Here is a 19,541-nt window from a genome sequence, read left to right on the forward strand (position 1 = left end):
TGTAAATTGAAGTTACGTTTCACTTCAGCTCCCATTCTCATATTCCCAGATCCCACTTGCCAGTTTATCGTGGAGGTGGATGCTTCGGACACCGGTGTGGGGGCAGTTCTTTCTCAGCAATCGGCTTAGGATCAGAAGGTTCATCCTTGTGCCTTCTTCTCCCGGAAGCTGTCTCCGGCAGAGAGGAATTATGATATTGGGAATAAGGAGTTGTTGGCAGTAAAACTGGCACGGGAGGAGTGGAGACACTGGTTGGAGGGAACAGAGCAGCCATTTGTGGTCTGGACAGACCACAAAAACCTGGTGGGTCTCGTCAAGCAAGGTGGGCTCTCTTATTTAAACGTTTTGACTTTTCACTTTCCTACAGACCGGGTTCAAAGAATGTGAAACCCGACGCCCTTTCCCGTCAATTCCAGTCGGAGAGTTTTCGGTGCAGTAACTTGGGACGTGGAGGACAAGGTAAAGCGCTCCCATGCTGAACATCCTGCTCCCAGTGCTTGTCTAGATGACAATTTGTTTGTTCCTGCCAGTCTCCGTGCTCAGGTCCTCCAGTGGGGTCTTTCGTCTCGCCTGGCTTGTCACCCTGGGGTGAGACGCACCCTAGCGCTGCTTCGTCAACGCTTCTGGTGGTCTTCCATGGAGGTGGACACCAGAGGATTTGTTGCGGCCTGTCCGGTCTGCTCTCAAAACAAGACCTCTCACCAGGCCCCCTCCGATTTTCTTCATCCCTTGCCAGTTCCAGCTAGTCCATGATCCCACATCTCGTTGGATTTCGTCACTGGCCTACTACTCTCTGACGGTAACACAGTCCTACTCACTATCGTTGATCAATTTTCCAAGTCTGCTCAATTCATTCCACTTACCAAATTGCCTACTGCCAAAGAAACAGCAGAGATTATGCTCCAACAGGTGTTCCGACTTCATGGTCTGCCCTGTGATGTGGTCTCTGACCGTGGTCCACATTTCACCTCTCGCTTTTGGTCTGAGTTTTGCAGGATGCTGGGGACCACTGTCAGTCTGTCATCTGGTTTTCACTCCCAATCCAATGGTCAGGCAGAAAGAATGAACCAAGAGATGGAGACAGCTCTACGCTGCCTCGTTTCCCGCAACCCCTCCTCCTGGTCTAAGCAACTCTTGTGGATCGAGTATGCCCATAACACCCTTCTCAGCTATGCCACTGGTCTCTCACCCTTCCAGTGCTCTCGGGGTTACCACCACTCTTCCCAGAGCAGGAACGTGAGGCCAGCGTTTTTTGGGTTAATTTCTGTCGGTTCCAGCGAACCTTACAATAAGTATGAGTTGCATTGGGGTCATTCTGCATTATTACTTTCTCTACATCAAACTGTCTGCCTCCCTCTCATGTGGTAAGCCAAGATAAATAAAAAGCACCAAACAATACAGGAGACAACATATTTGATAAGAGATCTTTATTTTAAACAAATACAGAGCCCCCCCTCCCCACCTGAGACTGAGTTTACAGTCAAGTGTTGCATAGGTTTGGTGACTATACGGTCAGATGGAGGACAAGCTGTTTGGCTGTCGAAGCTTCATGTAGTACTTCCCACTAGAGACATCTCCAATGAACATAAACTAAAACAAATGATGTTTGGATGGACGTGTCTTGCTCCAGTGTGATCTTGATTTAATGGATATTTTTAAATCACTTTAGAAATACGACTTTTTCTACGACTGAGTGAGAATAAAGAAAACTATTTTAGGGCTGAGATGCTGATGATCAAAATACAAGCTACTTCACAAACTTAGATCTACAAAAGATTGACTTTAAAGTACACTAATAATCCATTTTGATCTGGTACTCCCATAAGAGCCATACTAATATAATCTAGTGGACAACTATTTCACACCACGCTGGAGCAGTAAGCCTGATGACCTCACTACAAACAAATGCACAAAGTGCACTGCAGTGCTTATCAGTTACAAATGGCAGACACTCAGCAGGCATTCCCATACATATCAGCCATTACTTGTGCCCTATTTGGTCAGATGCAGCTGTTTCAGGAACAGAGTATGGAAAAGTTGGAAGTTAAAGAAAGCTGATATATTATGAGGTGATGGAGTATTGGTTTGACCCACCTTGTCAGAGGTAGAGCAGCTCATTGGTAGGAGGAGCCAGATAATTGCAGGGGGTCAACCCAAACTAACAAACCATCAAACTTGAAAAGTAAAGATGGAGCTCTAGTCAAAATATACATTTAAATATAAAGTGAAATAAATTCCTTTAATCACACAGAATTCAAAGTCAACAAGCTATTTAAATAGGCAAACTAAACAGCTAAAGTTACAGCAAAAGCTAACATTGTTTCATTTAGCACTAAAACGGCAAGGCTCATTACACGAGCTAGCGTGTCTTATATCTTGAAATTGTTTGAGTCAGCTTTCACAAATCCAATGAATAAAATAAAATAAAAAAACAAATGTCATGTGAAATGTTTTTTTGTGCTGTTATCAGCACAAACTAAATTCAGGTCAGCTCTGTTGTATTTAGGTAGAGGGCAAAGATCTGAAAACCTGGACAAATAAAACCCATTCTACCTGAATGGAGAGTTACCACTCAAGGGAAGAGAGAGATGTTTTTTGTACAGTACTATGGGTGAACTGACTCATTTAAAGCAAAATCATTTTTCCAATTTTAGGATCAAACTGCAGTATAATAAAAATTCCATTGAGATATTCATCTGGAATCAGCGGGCACAGATTAATTTCCTTTCCAGCCATTGTCTACAGTCACATAATGGTTGATTGGAAGGATTTATTAGATGTTATGATGATAAAAGTGTATCTCAATATGACCTAAGTATGTACAATACTTTGAGGATGCTTTACCCAATGAATATGACATCAGATAAAACAACATTTCTCCCCTAAAATGTTCCCTGTCATATTAAGTTTGAATGAGTTTCATTACAGAGAGGATCAGTGCTCTGCAGCTTCAACATCAAATGAAACTAGCCTGACTACATTTGACCCTGTTCCCTCTGGATTCTATGAAATAGGGTTGTTTTTCAAAGTGGCTAAATAAGTTATTTATCCCTTCTTACAAGCATACACTTAAACATAAAAAAACACACACACATTGCACACACTTTTACACTGTTTACACTATATTGTACAGTGAATTGTGCAAAACAGTTGTCACCAACACGATTGTTAAGGACAATGTGCAAACAAAAAGTGAGCAGGGCAGGAGCTGTTTACAGGGATTTGTTTAGATCTATTGTCTTAAAAAATGTCCCATTGTGTCCATATTGCCTGAACACTGTAATCTCAAGATTGGCTGACCTCACTGCCAAACCAACTTGTTTCTGATTGGACAGGACTGGAAGTTTATCCATGTTCCTCAGGTTGTTTTTGGTACCACTTGTTCCGTTCGCTATTTCTCTGTCTGTCTGTCTGTCTTCCTCTCTGTTTGTTCGTCTCTCCTTACGTCTCTGTCGGTCAGATCACCCTGCTCAGTGAGCTTTCCACAGAGGGTTCTGGTACACCCAGCCTTCACCCTAGACACACACACACACACACACACACACACACACACACACACACACACCATACAAATACAGAGGACATGAGTACATACAGATAGAGGGGGAGAGGAGGAGAGAGGTGTAAGTCCCGCGGCAGTCTAAGCCTATAGCACCATAACTAGGGGCTGGTCCAAGGCAAGCCTGAGCCAGCCCTAACTATAAGCTTTATTAAAGAGGAAACTCTTAAGCCTACTCTTAAATGTGGAGAGGGAGTCTGCCTCCCGTACACAAACTCAGAGCGCATTCTTGTAGGGTAATAGGGTATTATGAGTTTTTTATAAATAAATTCATGATACATATTTATTATTATTATTAATAATAATATAATATTAGTATTCTCCTTAGGACAGAACCTAATTATTATTATTATTAATAATAATATAATAGTATTCTTCTTTGGACAGAACTCTAAAGAAACAAGAACGTTAGAATCATTAATTAACCACTAACTAATAGTTAACTAACCAGTAACTAACCATTAACTAACAGTTAACTAATCATTAACTAATAGTTAACTAATAGTTAATTAATAATCAACTTATAGTTAACTAACCATTAATGAATATTTAACTAACCGTTAACTAACCATTAACTAACTGTTAACTAACTGTTAACTAACCATTAACTAACTAACTAACTAACTAACTAACTAACTAACTAACTAACTAACTAACTAACTAACTAACTAACTAACCACTAACTAACTGTTAACAAATCATTAACTAACCATTAACTAACCATTAACTAACCATTAACTAACCATTAACTAACCGTTAACTAATCATGTACTAATCGTTAACTAATAGTTAATTAATAATGAACTAATAGTTAATTAATAATGAAGTAATAGTTAATTAATAATGAACTAATAGTTAACTAACCATTAACTAATAATTAACTAACCGTTAACTAATCATTAACTAACCGTTAACTAATCATTAACTAACCGTTAACTAATCATCAACGTATCATTAACTATTCATTAACTAATTGTTAATTAATTATTAATTAATCAATAACTAATCGTTAATTAACCATTAACTAACCATTAACCAACTGTTAACCAGCCGTTAACTAACCACTAACTAACTAACTAACTAACTAACCGTTAACTAATAATGAACTAACCGTTAATTAATCATTAACCAATCGTTAACTAACTTTTAACTAACCGTTAACTAATCATTAACTTGTTTAAATTCTTCCTTCATCAAAGCACAGAGAAGCTAGAATTACATTACACAACATTACACAACTTTATTCTTTACTCAGCTAGAGATTACTCCACTATAAATTTACATAGCAAATTGAGAACCTTTAAGTTAATAGAGATGGCTGTACTCAATACTGAGTTGTCAGAGTTCCTAAAAAGGAAAAATATGACATAAACGTGCAAACTTGTGATGACAAAGAAGCTGTTACTGGTCACTTAAAGTGACTGTGGATGGCACCGTTGTCTGCTCCTCCTCACCTCTTTAATAAAATATTTGGCTTTCCAGGGGGTTTGGGTTGCGGCTCTCTGTTTGGCCTCGCGACGCTGCCTCTCTTCCAGGCAGCGTTTGTGTTCTGTGGCTGCGTCCATATTTCCTGCCTTCAGCGACACTGTAACATGTTGCCAAAGACGCCTAGGAACAGGAATCAAAGAGCAAGAACAATAATCATTATTATGCCTGGGAAATAGGGAAAATATAGCTTGCTACACAATGACATCATGTCATCATTTCATGTAAACAATGTTTTATACATTCCCTATATTATATGTGTTCAGGATAGTGCTGTGATAATTATGCCAATGAATTAGATACAGTGAGGTATACAGATTTGAAACCTTATACTACAAATAAAAACAATCAGCATGTCAGAAGAGTAATTTACCGTTTGTTCATGTAATTATTGGATTAAATAATATTTTAAATCTTTTTTGAAAGTGGCTCTGGTATTTGTTTTAATAGTGTGATGTGGTAAAGAGTTTCATCCTGTAATAGCTCTGTAAATTAAAGTAGATTTGGAGAGATCTGTTCTCGGCTGAGGTGGTAAGAGATATCTTGCTAATCTTGCAGTAAAATACTGTTGTTTATTGTCATTTAAGACATTCCTGAAGAAAACCAGAAGACTAGATTGTAACTGTTCTCTACAGGAAACCAGATTACACATTACAGATTATTTATGGTCCCCAAAAGCATACAATTTGTTTAAGAAATATTCCGCACTAAACTCAGCCACAGTTCTGAGCTCAATGCTTAGTACATCAGTTAGCTCTAGATACCGTATGTCAATGCTGTACTATAGATAGTTGAATTCTCTGCATACATAACCACTCTTGCATTATCTAATACTGATGGTAGATCATTTTTGAATATAAAATATAGGAAAGGTCGCAAGCAACTATCCTGTGGAACCCAACATTGTAACTCTTTGGTATCAGAAAAACTAGGATGGACGATAATTATCGTTAGCTCATTGTTGTAGGTAGGCAATGTCCCCTCGTCTCACAGCTTTCATAGTTGGCTAAAACTCTTTCATTCTTTGGCAGAAATCCCCTTAATATATATTCTCGTCCCCATCAGTTTAATGGCTTTTTGGAGAACCATGAGCTTGTCTTTGTACCTCAGGAACATGGCTACAATCAGCCTGGGTCTGTCGCCGCTGCTTCCATTGCCAACTACTTTCTCAGTTCTGTGCGCACGTTCCAATTCAATCTCCTCTTGGTTTAGCTGAGAGCAGCTTCAGAATTTTGCTGTCAGTTTTAGCCCATGTTTTGATGTGACTTTCCTGGATTCCGTCAACGATAAGATTGGTTCTCCTGGTTTCCCTGCAGGTATTCTGTTTTGCCTTCTTTCGTTTGCATGCTCTGGTGGATAAATCCTTTTCTCCTTAAAGGAAAAAATCCTTCCTCATTAAAAGAAAGATAATGCATTTGGAACAGACATCCAAAGAGTTCCTACTACATCGTTACATGAATCCCTCAAAGCTCAAAGATTTAACTGAGATTACCCTGATGACATCACTATGACTCCATCAGAGTTATTTCTTTCAGACTTGACAGAGCTCCTACAGGGTTACACAATGTTGTAGGCTACACATGTTTTAATAGGTTGGAAATGTAAAAACTTCTACATAGTTAACTTTTCTTAATCAATGCAATTAGAAAATATAGTTGATCATATGGAGTCACAAATAGATAATATAATATATCCAAATGTCCAAATTCTATGCATTCATTTAGCATGGGCCACTGGTACCATTTTGGGGGAATAATTGTTGTAGAGGATTTGGACAAGGTGTACATCACTAGAGTTAGAAAATATGTAACAGCATTGCACCAGTGGTAGCTTTCTGTGTGTTATCATTTATGATTATAACCCCATTCCAATGCACACTTTTCAAAAACCAAATAAAGCTTTCTACTTTACACTAGTTGTTCTCTCTTATTATTGAACCTTTCTCTTTGAAAACTGGTGGGAATATAGCTCAGAATATATGTTTTTCAGAAAGCTGTTAAAATGAGCCTCTCTCCAAATGCCATCTATTAGTGGCAGTAACAACACAGTGACTATACATAACATTAGATGTATTTCTGTTCTGTTTCATCTGTACATAATCTAAAGAGCGAATACTATGTTTATAAACATAGATTTTAAATGTATTATGAAATTGAATTAACTAAATGTGTATGTATGAGGCATGGGATAACTTTTATGTCACCATTCATACATACATTAATATCACCTTTGCAGCCGGTGCTTTCTTCACCAGCAATGTTAATGTTTTTTTTCTGTTTCAGGTACTGTGGTGGTGGGATAGTTCTGCACAATAGAGTAGAGAGAAGAGTAGATTTAAATCTGGAGCTCCGAATCACTTCTCGTCAGAATGGAGAGTCATAAGCACAAATAATCTATTAAGAAACAGTGTATCATAGACCAAACATTAAAAGAAGATGACCATTTAGTTAGTCCTCAAGACTATGAATCCTGTAAAACATTAATTGAAGCAGCCAAAGTGAGAAACTATGCCCCTATTGTAGATGTTGCTATAGAACTTGGAGAAAGACAAGTCCCAAAATCTACTAACACCAAAAAAGCCGAAGCCTTTATCCATGGAGAGAGACTTAGAGACTCTGAAAAGAAAAGCCAAGGAAAGCATGCTGATGAAGACGGTGAGAATACCTGTACATCAAAAAGGCCAGGTAGGAGGACTTCATCAGAAGCAAGGGTGTATGATCACATCTGTATATTTTGTAAGAATGTGAAGTTTCTAAAGGGCTCAAAAACATGTGATAAGATTACACAAGCTGCACAACTGAGACCTCACCACACTACGAGAATTTGCAACCCAAAATTAATAGAGATGAAAGGATACTAGGAGTGACAAGCAGAGACATAGTTGCTGCAGAAGCTCACTATCATGGGTATTGGTGTCAGGGCTATACGAGAATCAAGCAAAAACGATCCTGAGTACAAAGACAATGATGAAGAAACAGATGGTAATGAACTGTATAAAAGATTAAAAGGGAAGCAGACAAAGACTTTTTGCCCAGCATATCAGAACTGTTACCCAACAAAATGATTGTACAAGTAATTTATTGGTACCAAAATTTGTTCATGCTATCTGGTGGAGGAAGCACAGCCGTAGTGTATCATCAAGAGATGTTGTCTTGTAAAATCCAACTTTACAGAGGGAACTTACATTGTGGAGGGCCAACTCAACTAATTTCAACAAAATCATAGATCAAATTTCATCACATATCAGATAAATAATTAGAAAGATGTTGACTGTGACTCCCGAGGCATTCCATCCATCTGATGTAAAAGATAAATCCATTCCAGATCAACTAAAATAGCTTCTCGTTGGACTGCTCACTGGAAATCCTGACACCAATCCCATGATAGTGTAGCAACACCATGCCAAGTGTGTTTTGTCATGGTGTTAGAAATCGAGTGATAACACACAGAAAGCTACGACTGGTGCAATGCTATTACATGTTTCCTAACTCTAGGCATTAGACCAAGATGGTACCGAGCAACCCTACTGGCTCACAGACTATGTTGGGCTGGGCGAGGGCGGAGTCGCTCTGGAGCACGACCAGGCGGACGACCAGGAGGACGACCAGGAGGACGACCAGGAGGCCGAGGTCACTGTTTTCATTCAAGTCAAATAATTATGATATGGCTATATTACAAAAGATCTCAGCAAGATTATGTTGTACATTTTCATTGTTAATTTGATTATGTAACTTGATAAGTGCTTTTTGTATGCTAACCTGAAATAATCACCATTCATGTTTTGTGTTGTTTTGTATTATTATAATCATTCTATATTAACTTTCAGATATTCTATATTGCTTGTTGTGTGTGCTGAGGTTGTCAGACCTCCTGGCTCCACAGACCTCAACATCTGGTACTGGTCAGTTGTCCAAATAAGACTCTGCGTTGCTCAACCGCTGTACAAACACACTGATATTTTATCTGGCACATAGCCTTGGGGGGGTTTCAAATCACAAGCCATTTTATGAAGGTTCATGCATGTATGCATACACATATAGACAAACACACATCTGTTGGGCATCCTTTGTTCTTCGCAGATTCTTGTACTTTGTACATTGTGACTCTGTCCACACATGCATGAATAAATCAGACTAAATCAAGAATCTCTCTGACTTGATTGATTTCAACTTCCTCAGAACCGTGACTCAAGAAATCTTCCTTTCATCATGCAATTTATCTAAATGTAATTTAGAAAAATTGTAGATATTCAGAAAACCTTAAATCTGTAAACCTTTTGATTACAACTGTATTGACATCATTTGCACTTACCATAAAACATTTGGGCTAATGAAACAATTCTATATATACATATTATAAAACTGTCTAATCATAATCTGGATTATTGAATAATATATTTACAAATGGAATATAAAGAAATGCAGAGACCAATAATTATTTTCGAGCCCATTTAACTTAACCAAGAAATGTTTTTTTTTGTATTTATTGTTCCTTCCCCTGGATGTTTGAGCTTCACTGTGCAGGATGATGTACGTGTAGAGTCTGACACATTCCGTGCCCTGTGCTCACATTAAATCTCAGTTTAAAACGTGTACTGGTGTCTGACTCTCAAGTTTTTGGCATTACCCTTAGCGTGTGCTTTTTGATACTTTTTTTGATTATTTTGTTAGAAATGGGTGTTAATTTAACTTAGTTTATTGGTGATAGTTTAATTTAATTAGATTTTTGATAGGTTTAGGTGTGGTAGTTGCGGTGTTTGTTTTGCCGGTGTTTCACCAGTTGGCATCTGACGTCATGGTGAATGGCGATTTCACCAAGCTGGTGAGGAAGCATGGCATTAAAATATCCGCCGGCTTCCCGTGCAGTGTGGAGGATATTGGACTAGCTGTGGGGGAAAAGGTCAGACATGGCAGCGTGAGGTCACTCACACGGATGAACACCGCTGTTGTCATTTTCCTGGACCAGGTGAAGAAGGTGAACCACGTTGTGGAGACAGATATTACAGTGAACGAGATGTTTGTGCAGGTACTGCTACTCACTCAACCCGCAACCAAAGTTGTGGGTTGAGTGAGTAGCAGGTGGCCAACATCACATACTCCACCCTGACCCTCAACACAATCGGAGGCCCTCAGGGTTGTGTGCTCATCCCTCTCCTCTACTCCCTGTTTATGCAGGACTGAGTGGCCACACACAGCTCCAACACCCTCATCAAGTTTGCTGACAACCAACAACAACAAGATAGCTTAGAGAGGAGGTCAGAGCCCTGACATCTTGGTGCCAGGACAACAACCTCCATCTCAACGTCAGCAAAACAAAAGGAGCAGATTGTGTATTACAGGAAGCAATAGAGAGGGCAACACACCCCCATCACGGGACTACGGTGGAGAGAGTCAGCAGCTTCAGGTTCCTCAGGGTTCACCTCAGGACCCGACGTGGACTCATCACACCAGTAACATCACCAAGACAGCGAGACAGCAGCTCTTCTTCCTCTGCAGCTTACATAGACTCCAGGATACCGCATCGTGGCCTGATATGGCAGTTGCACCCCCTTTAACCTTAAGACTCTACAGAGGGTGTTAATAACTGTTCAGCACATCCCTAGGGCAGAGCTACCATCCATGGAGGACCTCTACACCCAGCGGTGTAGGAAGAAGGCACACAGGATTAATAAAGTATTAAGTATTAAGTACCCCAGCAACGTCCCGCAGACGGTACCGCTGTTGAACCCCTGAGCTCTGTGAAGTGTCACTACTTACATATGTTTAATGTACATACATCTGTTTATTACACATATCCACATATGTATATACTTAAGCAATAGCTCATGACAGGCCGTGATATATGCTCATTATATCACAGTTAAGGGCCGTGTTTCGGCCCGACGCGAATGCGGAGGGTCGACAAACATCCACACACAAAATCACATGTACTCATACTGAGATCTATGTCAAGTTGCTTATAATGGTCTGAAGTGGATCAGCTGATCTACTGGGAATGGTGCATTAATAAGATGCTTTTCGGTCAGTAAATTTCACTTGAATCCATTCCATAAAACTTCTTCTCTACCTCTCTCCTCCCATCCCTCTCTATCTGTATGCATTTATATAAATGTATGTTACTAACTCATCATCCGGGGTATCATCCCCGGAGTTTCTGTGTCTCATGTGGCAGGTTGCCACTGATAAAGTTTACGTCAGGATCAGGAATCGTGGCTGCGCCTGCTGCTATACATTGGGCTATACAAATAAATTTGATTTGATTTGATATCTGGTCTTTTACTTTTACTAATTTAAAACAGTTTCACTGTGGATTCACATGTTTCACATGTTGAGTCTTTTGCACTGCAATGTATTAGAGGAAATAATGTGGAAGCCCTAAAAACAGTGAAGTCCTAAATAACAGTCCAAAAATCCAAAAATTATGTTTTTAATTAAAGCGAGTGCGCTAATAACACTGACAACATCTTTTTTCAAATAGGGGATTTCTCATTTTATGTGAGCCTGTTAAGCTACTCGACTACAACGTTGACGCTGTAATAAACAGAAACACAAAGACTCACCGTGACTCATACTGGCCCTGCCTCTCTAGAGGCTGGATCTTCTTCTTGATGATTGGCTGCTTGGAGGTATCGATCACCTTGTTGTCCCCGTTGCTGTAGGTGAACTCTAGCATCCCGTTCCACTCCCCCTGGGCCTTACACACAATGTTTCCTGTTTGGTTGTGCTTTACCTCTGCTGTTACTCTGTAAGAAATTAACATGAGTTGATGATTGACAAACAAAGCCGAAGAAACGTGAAGGAACAGAGAAGGAAAGTACAGGGACTGCTAGCATCTTTTGAACGGAGTCAAGTGGCTTTTGGTCGCTTTTGCCCGGAACAAGAGAGAGCCTCGATAGCATCCCTGCTTTTAGTTATCTCCTTTCCTTTCCTCCGCTCTGTGTCTGACTGACTGTAGGTGTGTGCGCACGTGTGTGTGTGTGTGTGTGTGTGTGTGTGTGTGTGTGTGTGTGTGTGTGTGTGTGTGTGTGTGGCGAAGCAGAGTAGAGGAGAGAATGTGAATGGGCAAAGCAGCAACGCAGTAAACACGGAAACGTGCACATAAACTAGATAAATATAATTTATTAAAAGAGCACCTGTTCAATGTGAAAAGTAAGTTGTGAATATCAACAACAAAAATTCGATATATATAATAAGTGTCTCAGGATTGCCCTTACCACCTATGAGCCAGACTATGCTGAAATAGCTAAATCAAGGCAGTGTTATTTCTCTCACTGACTCAAACAGGCTCAACATGACAGAAGTCTGATATGTTTGTAGTTCTATAGTAGTACATCACCTGACTTAGGCATGTAATGTATTCTTAGTGTAAATGCAAAGACAGAACTGCTTTATGATGATTCAAACAAGCCTACTTACTGTTAAATTAAAGCGGCTTTGAGGTCTTGAAAAGCGCTATATAAATTAAATTTATTATTATTATTATTATTATTATTAGTAAATTGTAAAAATTATTAAGATATGTATGTTATTGTGAGTATGATAGCTACTGTTTTACTATGTACTATTTACATTTAGTATTTCATTCTATGGATATGGACTTGTTTTAAAAGCACCTTATGTATGTTTGGAAGTGCTGAGGATATTATAAACAGAGCTACTTACTGCTAATGTGATGAATACTGTTTTATTATATTCCTATTTTTTTCTACATTAGTGGACATGGACCTGTTGGGAAACAAACTCATGTCTCCTTAGTTTTAAAGTGTCAAGCCTTGTAACCATAGCTTTCCTACTTTTGTGTTTGGACTGGTTGCTTTCTGCAATGAATTATGGTGACACAATTAAAGTGAAAAAAAGGGATGCACGTGACTAGTTCATTTCATGTATTAGTAAGTATTAACACTACTGTAAGTAAGAGTTATTTGTAGTGATTCATTGACAAAGTATTTTGTGGCCCACAAACCCCCAGTGAGTTTCCTATTTGGCCCACTTGCTAATGAAGTTGAATAGCCCTGATGTACAACATCCTATTATTAATTAATTATCAATTGTTTGTTGAACTGGAATTTGTATAGGTTTTCCTATACTTCCCAAAATATGTCCCCCTACTTGTGTCTATGTATTAGGGCCGCCACTGCTAACCAGTTTAGGGAGCAGAGGAGCAGTGTAGTGAGGGAGATCTGGGGTAGGTTAACGACCAGTCGGGCTGCTGCATTCTGGATGAGCTGTAGAGGTCGGATGGCACATGTAGGTAGTGTCGCCTTCTGAGTCAGTAGGGGACTTATCCTCCTGGTAAAGTGTGTATCTGCAGGAGCAGGCTGTTGCAGCGATGCTGGCACTGAAGGACAGTTGGTCGTCCAGTGTCACACCCAGATTCCTTGCAATCCGAGTCCGAGGAAACAACTTAGGTGCCAATGTTGATAGTAAGGTCTTGGATGGGAGAGCCCTTACCCGGAAGGAAAAGCAGTTTGGGCTTGTCGAGATTGAGTTTCAAGTGGTGTGCGGACATTCGCTGTTAGATGTCAGCCAGACAAGCAGAGATTTGTCCTTCCACTTGGCTTTCAGACCAGGGAAAAGACAGAATCAGTTGGGTGTCATCTGTATAGCTGTTGTAGGAAAAGCCATGAGCGTGAATGATAGAGCCAAGTGATTTGGTGTACAGAGAGAAGAGGAAGGGACCCAGGACGGAGCCCTGAGGTACCCTGGTGGTGAGTTGACATGATAAGGGAAAATGTCCAAGGGTCACAGACTGGGGTACCGCAAGGATCGGTGCTTGGTTCCCTTCTCAATATAAACCGATTATCACATCCCATTGCTTTCTTTTAACATTGCTATACTGATGATACCCAACTCAGTTACAGTACAGCCACCCCACCCTAAACTCCTACATGTCAAGTATCAGGTTTTACTTACAAGATTCATATTTAAGTGTGTTTGATCATCTGTCAACTCAATAAAAACTGTGTCCTGGTAATAGATCAGTAAACAAATCCTAGCGTCTCTCCTAATTGGCTACTGACAGCGCTGTCAGCTAATGTTTTCATCACACTGGACGTAAGTAAAATAAAAGGTGCCAGTGGTGTACCAATTTGAGAACACGTGTGCAAAATGAAGACACTCAATGCAAATACAATAACATTGCAATACAAAAACAATAATATTGCATGACTAATTACATCTGACGTTATGCAGATATAATCAGACACATACAGTATTTGCATAGACACACAGTGTTTCCTACCGACACTTTGGTGCAAGTCTTTTTTTTTTGCCTGCACCTGTAATGTTTTGGCTCCAAACTAATGTGTTTGTGGTAAGGGAGAGGAGAGAGTTTGATTTCCGTGCTCATTTTGGCACAAAATTGCGTTTTTCAGTCCTGTTTCAGGAAAATAGAGCCAACAGACACGGAGATATTGGCTCTATCTGCCTACCTGTGTACTTTTCCTCCATAGAAGGGTTTGGTGTGGAAAGTGACAGTGGCAGAGTACCCACTCTTGGTACAGTTAATAGTGACCTTTCCCCCAAGTTCCACCCATGGCACAGTCAGGATGGAGCGGGCGTATGCACAGGGCAGAGTAAACACATACTCCTCATCATGCTCCAACAAATACAGCACACCTGGGAGAAAACAGGACAGATTTAACAGCATGAAGAACCACCTGTGGATGTTTACTGTAAAACTAATGTGCTGATTAATAGATTTTTTTTAAATATTGAGTGGGTAGCTAGACAGACAAAGCTGTAGAGAACAATGTGCATTGAAAAGCATATGGACATGCAGACACCATGTGAATCTGCAAAGTATAGCTGTTAAATAATTTTATTTAAGTACAATATTCCTCTGAAATGTAGTGAAGTAGAAGTATAAAGTTAAAATACTGAAATTAAGTACATAGACTCAGATCTAAGCTTTAAATCCCACATAAACAAGGTGACAAAAACAAAATTCTTCCACCTTAGAATATAGCTAAAATCCGACAATTTATAAATCAAAAGGATGCTGAAAAACTAATCCATGCTTTTATCTCAAGCCGACTCGATTACTGTAATGCACTCTTTACCGGCCTCCCAAAAAAAACAACGGAGAGACTTCAGCTCATCCAAAACACTGCAGCGAGGCTGCTGACTAGAACAAAGAGGAGAGAGCACATCAGTCCAGTGTTAGCCGCTCTACACTGGCTTCCAGTAACTTTTAGAATTGACTTTAAGGTCCTCCTTCTTGTATACAAAGCCCTAAACGGAACCGCACCAAGTTACACTGCCAACTATCTAGTACACTATGTGCCCCCAAGAACATTACGATCATCCACTACTGGTTTATTAAATGTTCCCAGAAACATCCAAAAGAAAATTGATGATGCAGCCTTTTGCAATTATGCACCAAAGCTATGGAACACTTCACCTGCAGACATTAGGGAGGCAAGCTCGCTCAATATCTTCAAAAGTAAGCTAAAAACGTATATTTTTACTTTAGCCTTTTAATAGTGTTACTTTAGCCTTTTAATGGTGATATTTTATATATTTTTATCTTAGCCTTTTAATGGTGAATTATTACTGGTTTAACATTGAATGTGTAAAGGTAACTAGGATACATTTTCAGACTATGCATTTTTGAAAAACTTGAGATCAAATAGACTGTTTTACCATGGGAAAAAGAGGAAGTTTCTCTGATAAAAGTGTTTACATGTTCTTTACACAATTAGTGGAAAAGTGAAAGATTAAAGAATATATTGGAGAAAAACTGGCTTTAACCGATAGGTTTCATAAAACTTAACAAACAGGGGTTTATTTATGAAGCGGGCTTTAACCAAGATTTTGCCAAAAGAATCTGGACTCACGGAGACGTCTGTTTTTTATACGTTGAACGGTCAATAAAGAGATTGACGCTGTAAACATAAACACAAGGGTCAATACAGAGTTTGAACCGATAGGTTTCATAAAACTTAACAAATAGGGGTTTGTTTATGAAGCGGGCTTTAACCAAGATTTTGCCAAAAGAATCTGGACTCACGGAGACGTCTGTGTTTTATACATTAAAAGGTCAATAAAGAGGTTGACGCTGTAAACGTAAATACAAGGGTCAATAAAGAGTTTGACAAAGACTACCAGGGATGGGTAGCAAAGGGACTACACCAGTTGAAGGGCCACAGGAGCCCATTGTTGATCTCATGCTTTCAAAATATGGCCCTGATAGTTTAAAACATTTACAAGAATGGTGTGCCAATGTTATTTTATTCTATTTTAATACTGCTATTTTCTGCTATTTTATACTTCAGACTCATTTACATCAACACTGTGATTATTGTACTGTAAATGCTCTTATTCTGTCTAATCTTGTACTAATTGTTATGTTTTTGCTGTGAAGCACTTTCGGCTGCAATTCTTGTAAGAAAGGTGCTATACAAATAAAGCTTATTATTATTATTATTATTATTATTATTATTATTATTATTATTATTATTATTATTATTATTATTATTTTTATTATTATTATTACAAGTAACTCAAAACTGTGCTGAAGAACAGAAAGTAGTTTAAGTAAGTAACATAACATGTTGAGTAAGTCTATTTAGTTACTTTCAACCATGAAGTACAGACCATTTTTGTGACCTTGAAATTCCCCATCGGTGTGGTATTTTGGTGCTCAGCTCATTGTACATTTGGAGAGTCACGCTACCAGATATGGCTCTGGGGATGGCAAAGTCCACCACTTTGGTCCAAATGAAAAAAACTCAACAACCACTAAATGAATGGGCATGCAATTTCATACAGACATTCATTGTCCTCAGAGGAAATCCTGCTGACTATGGTAAACCCCGTTGTAAATTGGATTCATCCTCCTGTCTCTACTTTCGACCATGTATTGGGAGACGGTCTGAAACTATGTTGTCAATCTGCCTCCTGAACTCCCTTCCAGCCCTCCCTCCCTGCTGCTTATATAACAGACAGCTGTCCTGTGCCCAGTCTGCTGCCATGGGCCCAGGTCGAACAAAACACATCTGTTTGCCCAAAACACACACATATGGACATACACTGACATGTACACACACTGCTCTGTTCCTCATCTAAAAGACCTACAAGAACAAAACCCACACTCTATTGTTTGAATTGTCAACAATTTCATTATACAGCTCACCTCTACTCACGCACGCACTCACAAACACACAGGCACAGGTTTCATTCAGTTTAGTTAAATGTACTGTTGTCATAAGGTATTTGTTGAAATAATTCACATCATTGCATAAGCTAAAACTTTTCCATAATATATTATGTTGTATCACATTCTATTATCATTTAAATTGTTATTCTAAAACTGAATGATGCAGAGACAGTATTGGTGGGAACCACTGGTTCTGAGGGAATTAATAATGTAAGGTCACTCTGAACTTTGGGTGTCAAATACATCTTCAGTATGTCCTTTTCTATACCTTGATGATGTCCTACTCACAATGCTGCCTGGTGTTGGTTGTGTGAAATTGAATCAAGGTAACGACAAAATATAAAATTTACACATGCATAATGGCACTCTGTTTTGGTATAACATTTTGCTAATCAGAGGCTGCAGATGTAACACACACCAGTGCTGCTGTTTTAGAGGGCTGTATGGATTTATTTAGCTGACGGAAAAGGCTGTCAGTCTACAAACAGCTGTGAATGTCGGATTGTGGCAACAATCACCCATTTAATCTACAGTCTGCTCTGACATGTTGTTATTGTTTCTAAAACCACATGAACTTATTTTAATAATGATCCAAATATCATGATATTGCTGAGGATTTCTGTGAAACATTCCAATGGTCTGAAAATGTCATCAGACTTCAAAAGCTAAAGACCCACATTTTACCAAAACATCATTATCTCACCTTGTGAGGTGTGATTTTTATTAGACTCCATGGTTGGCCTCACACTACACTTTTGTGCCATGTGCACACAAATGGAAACTGTTCAAGGTCAGGAACATATCAACATATTCCTTGTGCAGCTATTTGCAATGAAATTCAAGCAGATACACATTTTTAGCACATGCTACATGTTCTCTTACCTTCCCCGACCATGGAGACTCCAACAGACATGCCCATGAACTTGCTCTTGGTCCAGACATGAGTGTTGACACACATCCTCTTCTCCTTGCACTCGCAGTAGAAGCCTGATATGGGTGGGTGGTGGGACACCTGCTCTGCCACAAAACGAACACGATAGCAGTCTGAGTTTCTTCTGCTGCTACCATCCGTCCCCCTCTGTGGGGACTCGAGTATGGTAGAAGTTGTTGTGGGTGGTGAGTTGGGACCAGTACAGTTGTTAGTCCTGAGAGGTCGAATGCGGTCCCGAGGCACATACCAGGAACAGTGGAAGTTCTCACCCAGGATAGGGTTGTAGGGCTTCTTGGCCACAGCACCCTTCCGGCCCTCATGGAAGGCAGTCAGGTAATACTCCACAAAGCGAACCATGCGCTCCTCTGGCGTGCAGCCGGAGGTGATGGAGAGGAACATGTCGGGATGAGCCATGAAATTGGCGTACATTTCTAGCAGAGAGCGCTTCTCCAGGATGAATGTTGGGAGCACCACCTGACAGCGATGACAACAAAAGGAGATATGGCTGTGTAATCTACTTTTTTTTATTATTGTGCAGAATGAACAATTCTTCCACTTTTTAGCTTGATTCCTAACCAATCACATACCCCACAAAAAACATTCATATGAAACTGTTTTGCCTTAGCTAAACATTATGAAAAAAATAACGAAAACTTACGAAATACCCATCAATCCATAATTTTTCTATACCTGAGGCCTGTACTACGAAGAGAGTTCAACACAGCCAGGATACCCCTGGTTGTGTGAAACAGACTTGGGAGTAAATAAAATAAGTACATTTGAAATAATGAAATGAAATAAAAACATTGTTCAAAGCGGTAAGCAGACATGCTTTCTTATATTGAAAATCACCCACAGCAAAGGCCAACACTGCATACACTGCATACACTACATGCACTGCATACAGTACATACACTGTATACACTACATACACTACATACACTATATACACTACATACAGTACATACACTGTATACAGTACATACACTGTATACACTACATACACTGTATACACTACATACAGTACATACACTGTATACACAACATACACTATATACACTACATACACAGCATACAGTACATACACTGTATACACTACATACACTGTATATACTACATCAGGGGTAGCCAACGTGGTGCCCGCAGGCACTTGGTCACCCGCGATTCACTTGGCTGCCCGCAGGGACTACGTGAGTCGCCCACAGGGCATGTTCTAAAAATAGCACTAGTCACCATGAAGCTCCATCTAAAATTTGTATTTAATTGTTTTGCTGTTTAAAAAAAATCAATAACACTTCAATTATTCTGTATTTTAAAATGCCAATATTGAATATAGAATTTAAAAAACAATTTTTTTTTATGTATATATGAACTCTGACCCTGTAAGCTCAATCTCCATTTCCCTTT

General features: G+C 39.3%; 1 protein-coding gene across 1 annotated transcript in view; it reads right to left on the reverse strand.

Annotated features, from left to right (window-relative positions):
* Window positions 1–1,422: 1,422 nt before the first annotated feature.
* LOC115021846 (oxysterol-binding protein-related protein 10-like) overlaps window positions 1,423–19,541 on the reverse strand; it is a 43,973-nt gene continuing 25,854 nt past the window's right edge. Inside the window, exons 3-7 of the mRNA XM_029452563.1 lie at window positions 18,086–18,608; window positions 14,475–14,661; window positions 11,604–11,786; window positions 5,014–5,167; window positions 1,423–3,515 (exon numbers count right to left, since the gene is read on the reverse strand). Of these exons, the coding sequence (XP_029308423.1) occupies window positions 3,471–3,515; window positions 5,014–5,167; window positions 11,604–11,786; window positions 14,475–14,661; window positions 18,086–18,608 (1,092 nt within the window). The 3' untranslated portion in view covers window positions 1,423–3,470. The remainder of the gene's footprint in view (window positions 3,516–5,013; window positions 5,168–11,603; window positions 11,787–14,474; window positions 14,662–18,085; window positions 18,609–19,541) is intronic.

The sequence above is a fragment of the Cottoperca gobio genome, chromosome 16 (genome assembly GCF_900634415.1).
Source record: "Cottoperca gobio chromosome 16, fCotGob3.1, whole genome shotgun sequence".
NCBI lineage: Eukaryota > Metazoa > Chordata > Actinopteri > Perciformes > Bovichtidae > Cottoperca > Cottoperca gobio.